General features: G+C 29.4%; 1 protein-coding gene across 3 annotated transcripts in view; it reads right to left on the reverse strand.

Annotated features, from left to right (window-relative positions):
- Positions 1 to 1,712: 1,712 nt before the first annotated feature.
- Positions 1,713 to 11,603, reverse strand: part of LOC107447483 (leucine-rich repeat-containing protein 24-like) — a 475,982-nt gene continuing 466,091 nt past the window's right edge. For all 3 annotated transcript variants that reach the window (XM_071188145.1, XM_071188146.1, XM_071188147.1), the window contains one exon: positions 1,713 to 10,221. In XM_071188145.1, the coding sequence (XP_071044246.1) occupies positions 8,120 to 10,159 (2,040 nt within the window). In that variant the 5' untranslated portion in view covers positions 10,160 to 10,221 and the 3' untranslated portion in view covers positions 1,713 to 8,119. The remainder of the gene's footprint in view (positions 10,222 to 11,603) is intronic.

Consider the following 11,603-nt stretch of genomic DNA (forward strand, 5'->3'; position numbering starts at 1 on the left):
ATTGAAAAGAAATTTTTTAAGTTTTTTTTTGTATGTTAAAAAAGTTTTACCTCATTACATTGACTTTTTTACATTTGACTTATGTGCTATGTTTTAATCTCTTGAAATGATGATTCAAATCGAATAAATTGAAAACATTTTCAAACGAAGAAAGATAAATAAACATATAAAAGCATACAGAGTGTCTTGATGTCCTGGCATCTTGTTTTATTCATATGAATGGTGACTATATATTTATTTGATTTGTTTTCCAGCCTTTTAATATTTTTAAAAATATTTTTCTTCTTCTCTTTTTATTACTATTTGCAATATTATTTTCCATGTTTTCTCTATATTTTTAACCTTTTTTATGAGTTTTATATACTTGCAGCTTATGCGGAGTAAATAAAACTTTTTTTCTTCTTAACTTTCTTCTTTTTTCATTCTTTTCTTTTCATCTTTATATATATATATATATATATATATATATATACAGTGAAACCTCCTGTTATGGACACTCCTGCAAAACGGACGCCTCTCAATACGGACATATTTTTAATTCCCCGGGAATCTTCTATGAATAAACCATTACGTACATTCTCCGCAAAGCGGACACTCCCGTAACCGGACGCGGACAGTCATTTTGATCCTGAAACGTTGTTTTTTATCTCTACAAACCGGACACTACTTTTTCTAAATAAATTGCAAGCTAAAAAAATGCAACTTTTCACCATTTTTAAAGCATGTAAATAAAACTTTTTGCCTTATCCATAACTAAAAATATTGTTAAGCTATTTCACCACCGAAAAATCAATCTTTCTCCTGTCACCTTGCCTTATCTTTGTAAAGAAAGGAGAGAAAATGGTACTGCACTCCTGAAATAATTCTGACATCGGCATCTTTTGATCTTTTCATCTGGACCACACAGGTTATGAGACCCCTCAAGTTGAAATGACTTCTCTCAATGCTTCTTCCCCATTGAAAATTTCTTTAATTTTCTTATCAATTTGAAGACTGTATTTAACACAACTGGGGTAAAAAAAAGAGAACAGAAGTATAATCTTTGAGGTGTTTATATAAATGAAACATTTATTCAGACACTTGATAGCTGATCAATTGTGAATAATCATCTCCATAGGTCCTCATGACTTACAGGTATGCATTACTTTTTTTTCTGTGAATCATGGGAGGTTTATTTTCCAAGAAGGTATTAACCATGTTCCCTATCAAATGATAAGTAGGTGTAAGGGGATGTGAACCTAATAATTTAAACGGACTGAGGACAGTACTCTCCTATTTGGTATCATAACATATGTCTAACTTGAGTATCTATGCTAATAGGAGAATTATATTTATTTATCTGTAGCTACATCCAGAATTATGTATTTATAACAAACTTCTTTACATATTCTTTTTTATCTTTCTTATTGTTTAAATAAATATTCTTGTAGATATTTACAGTATCCTTGTAGATATTATTTAATTATTTCTACATCTTTGAGAATATTCTAAAAACAATTTACGGTGTTAAATTTTGTTATTAGAGTACCCTTCCCGTAAACGGACAAATTTTTTTGTCCCATGAATTTCCGCTTAACGGAGGTTTCACTGTATATATATATATATATATATATGTACGCATATATGGATGTATATATATCTTTTTTATATGTAAAGTTCCACTTAGTTCCACAGTGTAATAAATAAAACAATAGACAAAGAACGAAACAAAATCACTGTACAAACAGACGATCTTTTACTTGCATTTTCTTCCAAACATGTTACAGAAGCAAAATGACAAAAAATTAAACATAAAATCACATGGAAAAGTCGTCATAGACACAGTCATGTCTGTCAAATTTAGTTTCACGTACTAATAGATACTCACAAGTTTACAGATGAGCTCACAATAGTAAGGTCCGCAGACTACGCAGAAACTGTGTAGCGTTAACAAGTGCACAAAAGTAGGCAACGTTATTATCAAAATAATTGCTATTCCATTTTCACAACCTTTGGACGTGAATATTGCAACAGTCAATACTTTCCAATAAATAATTTCACCGTTATACACTGTTCCCTTAAACACGCATTAATTTTTTAAAAAATTTTATAGTAAAATAATTGCTTTCCTGAATGATTGATAAGAAATTATAACGACTGTACATTGTTTTATTTTTTTTGTAACAAAATATACATTTAGTGCTTACAACAGAATTATAATTGGAATTTTAGCGTGATTATTTTAAAAATTGAAGTCTTTATTACTTTGGAAAATAAATATATTTTGATCTTGTATTACTTTGTATACATTATTTTTCCCACAGAACTATTATTATTTTTTATTAATTAATATTGAAACTGGATAGAAAATTTAGTTCAATTTGTACATAAATATTGATTATATTTTTATGAGTTTCATTTTTTATTACGACTATGTCAGTAAAAGTACTAAAAGCATTTCGTGTTCAGCACCTTAAAAACAATTTAATTTTATCTTTTCATACATTACCTTCCATGATATGCCTATCAGTTGCAATATAAAATATATTCTCTTTTAAATTTCAACACTTTCTTTGTTTCTTTCATGTAAAAAAATAAATATTGGATTTAACAGTTAACATTTGCAAAACAAGTGAAAGTTGATTTTTTACATAATTTTTTTCATAAGAACTTTTTATTACTTTTTCTTTCACTGTAATTTATATTCTGTTTTGTGAATCTCTGATGCGAGTCCTTTTTAATGACAAAAATAATTTTTATTCATCTCAATTCATTCTCGTTTACTGATTTTTTTTAATGTCATGATTATAAAAGAGCGAATTTTTAAACATTAAATATTTGCTTTTAGTCTTCGTTAGATTATAAGTTTTAGTTTCATTTACAGCATATGTTTTGTAATATAGTCCATTCCAATCCGAAGGTTTTATAAAAGAGCCTAAAACATCTTTCAACCATTAAAAGGCTTTTATACATTTAAATAATAAAAAAAAGATAATGATTAATGATGATTTTCATTTTACAATATTTCGTATTTTACAGCAGTTATGAGATTGAACTGGTTTTTATAAAAAAAAAAAAAAATTAGGATTTTGAAAATTTGACAAAATAAGACAAGTGTGCCTATAATTTCTTATAACTAAACCTTTGAGATACATTATAAATACATTTTTTATTAAGTTTTAATTGAAAAAATATATATTTTTAATAAATTTTTAAAACAAGTGGATTTATTTTAAGTTGCCGGAAAATTTTTAAAACAATAAAAATAGAATCATAACTGCGAAATCGTTACTAAAAATAGGATCATTACTACATGTTAAAAAAAAATATTTTAAAGAAACTAAAAATTGACATTAATATAATTTTTTGTATTTAAATTAATATATATTATAAAAATAATGCTAGAAAAAAATGAGTCTGTCTATTGAGTATATATTTTTCGGTATTTTAAAAAACCTCCTCAGCTGACTATTTTACCCAGATTTTATTTCAGTTACAGTTGTTCTATATTTTTCAAAATATTAAAAGAAATAATTTCGCGGTATTTTCAATTAAAATATACCTATGATTTCTTATATCTCAATCTTTAATAAATAATCAAGATTACTTTTTGAAAAATAGTAAAAATAAGTGCATAATTTTTGCAATTTTTTAAAACCAGTGTTTTTTTTTGCTTCTGAAAAAAAAATTAACAATAACAATAGGAATGTAACTACGAAATTGCTACTAAAACTAGAATCATTAGTAAAAATTTAAAGAAAAGATATTTTTTTGAAAAGAAACTGAAAATTCCAATGAGTGCAAAATAGTGATTGAAAAATCAGCAGATATTATTATAACTTTCCGTAATTAAGTTACTGTATATTATTAAACAATATTTGAGAAAAATGGTTCTGTCTAAGCCGTATATACTTTTTCTGTATTTGCAGAAATACATTTAACTCAAATAAAAAAAAAACTCTTTTTCCAAGATTTTATTTTGGTTGCAGTTGTTCTAGATTTTGGAACAAAAAAAAAACGTTAATTTCACGGTATTTTCATTTGAAATATACCTAAATGTTTGTAGAAGTTCCGTTTCACCGCTTTTCACCTCGGAATAGCTTGAAACTATTCCAAGTTAAGCCAAAAATAAGTAAGAAATAAAATTAAAGTAAAACAATTGATCCTGTTTTCATCTCCCATGTTCTGTTCTTTTACTTCCACTTCTCTGGATAACAAACCCAAACATTGCTTTAAGAACTTAGCAAAGAGTAATACTTCCTCTATACGTTTGATAAAAGTATATATTTTTTTTCCTCTTAACTCTTAAATGTCTTTTTCCGTTGCTAAGATGGGAAATCAAAACGGGAATCTTTCACTGCATCATTTTAGGCTTAAGAATGTCAATAATAAAAATAAAGGAACTGGAAAAAAATAACGTTTTATATTTGATAAATAATGCCGTATTGATTTTAAATTTCTAATTGTTAATTAGAATTAGTATAATTTGAGTTGGTTGAATGGGAAGTTAAAATAGAAATTCTTCAATGCTGCATTTCAATGTCAAAATTATCAATAATTAAAATAAATGAATCAGAAAAATAGGGATTTATATTTAATAAATAATGCTTTATAAATTAAATTGAATTTTTTTTCTTATTACTTAAATGGTTGTTCTATTGCTAAGATGGGAATCTTTCACAGCATGTCAATAAAAAATAAAGGAATTGGAAAATAATAATGCCTTATATTTAATAAATAATGCTTTATTGGTTTTAGATTTTTAATCGTTATTAGAATTAGATAATGCAGCCACTTTTCGTTCAATTAATAAATTGAAAAAAATAAAACAGAAATTCTTCACTACTTGTTTTGGTGTCAAAATTATTAATATTAAAAGTAGATAAATCAATAAAATAGTGCTTTATTTTTGACTAAAAATGCGTTATTGATTTTTGCTTTTCCATCGTTAATTAAAAACAGATAGTACAGTTACTGCTTCGGTCAATTGGTAAGTAGAAAATTAGAAACAGAAATTACTCATTACTGCATTTTAGACTCAATAATTTCAGTGTAAAAGAATTGAATTAGAAAAATTGCAATTTTAACAATATTTAAAAAATAATACCTAATTTATCTTGGATTTCTTACCATCAATTGGAATTAGATCGTACAGGTTTTCGACAATTGGAAAAATGGTGTTTGGTATTTTATCACCACATTTTTGCTTCAATAATAATAATAATTACTATAATAAATAAATTGAAAAATTAATACTAAATGTACCTTAGTGATTTTGGATTTTCAATCTTAATTTAAAAGCAAACAGAAATTTTTTAATGTGAATAATTTATTATCATTAACTGAAACGTTTTATTGCTTAAAATGCTTTTAAATTATTTTCTTTAAAGTGAGAGAATAAGCAAATAGTGTAATGATATATTGTACTCTCAATAATGCTAAAAACTCCCTAAATATAAAATAAATGATACAAAACAAAAAAAAGCATTTTAAAGTAAGTTAACATTATATGTAAACACAAGTTAACATAACATAAAAGTAACATAAGTAAGTTAACATAAAGTTAACATTATACAAAACTGAAATTAATGAAGCAGCATTAAATTTAAATCATTGATAAGAATAATTCAAACCTGCCTCACTCCTTAAAATTCAATTTAAATCGCAAGAAAATAACTGTTTCATACGAAAGCTCCTTAAAAATGTTTATTTTTTAATGCATAAATAATCGATCATTCAGTTAAATTCTGCAGCATCAATTCTAAAAAATATGAATAATATAAATATATAGTTTGAAATAATAACACTATACATTAAAAATTTATTAATAATATCGAGTAATTAATTATTGATTTTCAATTGACAGTTCAATTTTCAATTTACACAGTTACTTGTCTTTAAAAATTCAAAAAGAGTAGGGAACTCCGGCAAGATAATTAGTTAACAATTAATTTAAAAAATTATAATTTAATATATGACTCAAGCTATCAAACTACAGAATCATGCTAAGTCAATAACAAACTCTTATTGACAATTTATATGCATTTATTCATGCTCTTTGGTTTATTTAATGGAATTGTACTGAAAAAAATATTATAATTCTGTCTTCATCTTGTTTAAAAACATGTTTAAGGTTTGAGATGCATTTGAAACTTACGTCTTCAACATGCTATTTTTTCAGTCACCTCAATAATTCATGCATTGCAGTGAAATTTAGTTTTATCAACAATAAGCTCGAAACTGAAATTAAAATGCTCGATTTCAAAAGATAAGACAATAATTCTAATTGTAGAAATGCTATGAAAAATTGACAATACTGGAAGTATAGAGTAAAATGCATTAAACCCTCAGACCTTTAATCTGTATTGCTAAAACGATTTTTCCAATTTCCGCAGGTTTTGATTTAGTTTTGATTATAAATTCCTTATTGCTATATTTATTTGAAAGAAGGTTGTATACATATATCAATCTTTTTTTTTAATAATAATAATCATTCTTATATAATACTTTATATTTATATATATGTAGTTTTTTTTTAATTTTCCTGATTAAAATTATTAGATATTTCAGCATATGAGACTGTAATTATATTATTACACAGGGACAAAAATTATTACTTTGAAATGTTTACATCTCAATTTATCTTATTATAAAAATGCGATTGAATCATCACGTGGTACTTTAATTATTATATTTTAAATCTGCTTAAATATATATTTGGTACTTAGGTTAGTGATTTGTAAAAATATATAAAATTTTTTACAGGTTACTTGCCTCGAATAAGATTTTCATAAAATTATGCTTATTACCAGATATTTAAATTGGTCTATATTCTCTCTATTTTAATTAGGGGACACCTTCCTTGTTGTGAGCTCGTATATAAACTTTGAGTAAACAAGAATGCAACTAGAAAAGGATCGCACTAAGGCACAGAGGAAACAATATTACCAGATCCAATTGGGGGAAAACATTGACTAAAGCCTAATATTCTTAACACATGCTGAGGACAAGACATTGACGATAGATAATTAAATATCAAGAATTTATTTCTTTCAGTGTTATAATTCAATAGTGTAAATGGTTGTTTTCACTTATTGAAGGACAGCAGTACAAAATTATTGATGCAGCTGTGGTACACCTGAACAAGGAGAGTAAAAGTTTTACAATTCCACTTTCAATTTTTTTACATTGTATGAAAACTTGTTTTTATTCCAAGCAGCATAAATATTTATTTATGTTACTTTGAAGTAGCATTTCCTCATAAAAATCCCATGCTTGGTACAAAACAGCTTTTTTTTTTAATTTAATGCCTGTGCGTCTGTCTGTCGTTTTTGGGTTCAGAAAAAAACTCAAAAAGGGGAACTAAGAAAAGTATTACCTACAATTTTCATCAAAAATACAAGATTTTCTTAAATCAAACATCACCTCCCTATAAAATAGGTGAACCACAGCTGGTATAAAAAAATCTCCGCTTCCTATACCCGGATGATATTCTCTAGGTGCGTAAACATAGCACCAAATTATGGCTTTCACTTTCAATAACATTTTCTAATAATATACCCATTCTTGTAGAGATAATAGGAAGGGAGGTCGCGCCATTAAAAACATACACACGTTTGGCGACAATATCCGTGTGTTTTAGTTAAACAAATTTTGACAACTTTATATATATATATACTTCATAAAACTTTTGCATGACTTTCATCTTCATTTATCACATAGAATATGTCCGCTTCAGTTTTGAGCAACACCACTAGTCGTATAGACGGTAGACTTCCGTGTATATGTGTATATATATGTGTGTATTTATACATGTTTATTGTATAATATATAACGTTTATATGCATACGCAACGATATCTTTAGTTTATAGTTTCAATGTGTACAAATGAAGCTGCGTCACACTACGCTTTCCTCAAAAATAAAGAACATATCCAACATTATCTGAAAGGGCATCAGTCTAAAATCAAGAGCACCACATCAGTAAAAATGCTGTAGAACGCAGTTTATATATATATATGTATGCATGTGTTCACATACAAAGTAGTTGTTAAGTATTTTGGGCTGGATATCCAGTCAATAAATGTTTTATTTTTCGTTATATTAATACCAAATATCCATCTTTGAGGTAGAGCAACCTATTACACTTCTGTTGCTGATGACTCGTTGTCACTGTTCATCCGAGAAGCTGACGTGATATTTTTTGTTGGTGCAACTGCGGGTCTATAATAACCGGAACCTTGGCTATACATCCATTGTTGTGCTGTACCATTTTTCCATTCTTCAATTTCGCCAGCAACTGCACGAGCGTGATCAATCAAATCTGGGCCTTTCTCATCAGTGCATTTATCAGGAAGGAACGTTGATACACGGCTGTTTCTATCGTCATCACAAATAATGGGGGAATCAAAGTTTATCTTAATACCATCTGGATCAATTGTTTCCATTTCTGAGCTACCATCTCCTCGTTCCCTTTCAATTTTCCGATCCACAGTTTTCCTTCTCAAAGTATCAGAAAGCTCGTGTTGCAAACGTACATGGATATCTTCCGGTGGACCTTGCATGGAAACCATTTGATTCCGTTTATCTACTAGCACTGATGGGTTCATCAGCATAGCTTGAGAAGCATTATGTCCATCCCAATCCATTTCACTTGGTGGCAAATGATCTGGGACCATCCATACTGGAGCTGGCATGGAATGGTCTTGGACCATAACTGGATCATAATGATCGATTTCATTTGTCGGTATACCTTCATATCCTCCAAGGCGGGATGACTTAGTCATAGGATTGACCCCAAGTATTTTGAGATCAGAATCTTCCTGCGAAATTTTTGGGATAGTTGGATTAACTGAGTTACATACTTTGTGGTTAGCTTCTAGACGTTTTATTTGTATGTTTCTTTTGTTCCTTCTCCGACAAATCCACAAGACTATTCCTAAAATAACAATAACACCAACAGCTCCAGCAAGCATACCGATAGCCATACCAGCCATTGAATTAGTCTTTTCTTCTTCTTCCTCCTTAACCTCTTGCGTTTTTTCTTCCTCAATTATTTTAACACCAGTAACCGGAAGCCTGGACACCATTAGTGTAAAGTTTTTTGCCACTTTTCCAGCAGTGTTAGCGGCTACACAAGTATAAACTCCAGCATTGGGCTCTTGAACGGAAGATATTTTCAATCTAGAGTACTTTTCTTTTTCCGTATACTCTGACATGATAAAGGTTTGCATGGAAGATATACCCTCTGATAAATTTGTAATCACGCGTTCTCTCCATAGCCATTGTATTGACGGAATTGGATCACCTGAAACTTTACACTCCAAAGTTACATTTGAGCCTTCGAATACATTCATTGCACTAGAAGTATTCAAAAATGTTGGAGCACAAGCATAATCTTCGATATTTACTTCTGTCCAAATTTTATCCCGAAGTCTTATTGGCCGATAACAAGTTGGTGGTATGTAAGGAACATTATTATCGTTTAGCCATTGACGAAGCCCCCGAAGCTCGCAGTCACATGTCCATGGATTTCCATCAAGTGTTATGCCATGAAGATTTTTAAATGGCATCATGGTCTTAGCATGTAATGTTTGAAGTTCATTGCTATCGATTTTAAGTACTTCCAATTTTTCCATACCTTCAAAAGCTCTGGTGGCAATAGTATCAATTTTACAGTTACTCACTTCTAAAATTATAAGAGTCTTTAACTCTACAAATGCTTGAGAGGGTATAATTACCAATGGATTCCCGCTTAAAATCAAATGCCTTAAAAGTGGAAGGTGTCTGAAAGCTGCAGTAGGAATGTATGAAATAAGGTTATCACTGAGATCAAGTTCGATCAAATTTGAAATTCGATTTAATGCAAAATCATCAATGTGCTCGATACCACATCTAGCCATGTATAACTTCTGTAGGTTCACTAATCCTGCATTTAAAAATGCGTTTGGGGGAAGTAAAGTGAAGTTGTTACGGGTTAAATCCAAAACTTGGATGGTTGGTTCAAGGCCATTTGGAATTTTCTCAAAGCCAGCAGAAGAGCATTCGGCTGTTTGTTTTCCTTTTCTCCAAATACATTGGCATTTCAGATGACAAGACATGGCAAGAATAAAATGAGTAAGTATGCCTAAAAATACCAGGCAATGCAGAACTTTTTCCATTATAAAAGAATTCTTCTTCATTTGGTTAAGAGGAACTCAGGTGACAGGTGGAATTAAATATCAATGGGCAGCAGTAGCTGAGCCTAAAAAAGAAAGGAAAAACATGAGTATCTCATCATATCTTGTGAAAAAACGTTTATAAAATTTACAAATTTATAGCATCAGTGTATTTTATTTACGTGACATTAGGCTGCGCAATAGGCTATTGGCAACGGTCTCGGAAACATCCCTAAGGATGATACGAGCGCAACATACATACGTCCCTACCCGTTTTACAGGAAGAACACCCTCACACGCCACTCATCAACCCGCAGATAGTAATTTTGTCCTGAACCAGAGTGCAATCAATCTCCGTTCCAGTACCCCTAGAGTTATTGATTTGTTATGGAAACTTGGAAGACTATGCGACCGTGGCAGATTTAGCGTGCATCAGATACCATTTCGTACATGGGGAGTCTTTGTCCGGTGGAAATCAAGCTCACGGCATCTCGGACATGAGTCCAACGCTCAACAGGAAAAGTTATCCCAGCAAAAGCTTCAAAAGGTTTTAAACTAAGTATTTTAAGGATGCATCATTTGCATAGAAGTCAAATCGGAAGTCCTAGCACCTCACACTGTTTAAAGTGAAGTGGCAAATAAAATTATCTTAATTTGTTTGGTTTTTATTTTATTTTAAACACTTCTGTGTCTGATTACTAGATCTTATATGTTTGTTTACGTTGATTACTTATAGTGATGGTCAAATCGTTGTGAATAAAATTTGTTAAATAAAAAATAAAAATGTTTAACTAAATATCTCCTATTTAAATGGGGAGAGTTGCATTATATTTGCATATGCTGTCCTGGCACATTAAACTATGATTCAAAGACTTGACCACATGCCCTGAAATGCCTCAGTGTCATATCCTCGAACATTGGAAATTAATTTTCGAAGTAGTGAGAAACTAAAGCAGACATTTTTAAAACATTGAAACAAGTATTGATGTTTAGAAAACTTCCATAAGAGCTTTAGTACATGATTTGTACATCTGACTTTCATAGATCTAACTAAATTATTTATATACAGAGATGGACAAAGTTTCTTTTAGTATCTAAAAAAAAGAATGAACTTAGAAACCTATAGGAGAATATGTTCTGAAACTACGGAAGCTCCGTAGTTGTTGAGGAGTATACTGTGACCCTCCTCTTTTTCCATTTTTTAGTTAAACTTAAGCTTATATAGAAAACGTAAAGTAGCATTTATTTGATTCAGTGTAGAAAATTCTGTACCATTAAATTGAGCATTCAGCGTAACTTTTCTGTTACTTAGCATTTGAGTTCCGATATTTAGTTTAAATTCAGAGAAGAAAACAATTTGTATCCATCAACGGCAGACTTTTTACACACCATAAAGTAAAAAGTGCAACTATGAAAAGACTGATAATGAATATTGAATACTCATATATATATATATATGTCCATCCCA

The sequence above is a fragment of the Parasteatoda tepidariorum genome, chromosome X2, assembly GCF_043381705.1.
Source record: "Parasteatoda tepidariorum isolate YZ-2023 chromosome X2, CAS_Ptep_4.0, whole genome shotgun sequence".
NCBI classification, from domain to species: Eukaryota; Metazoa; Arthropoda; class Arachnida; order Araneae; family Theridiidae; genus Parasteatoda; species Parasteatoda tepidariorum.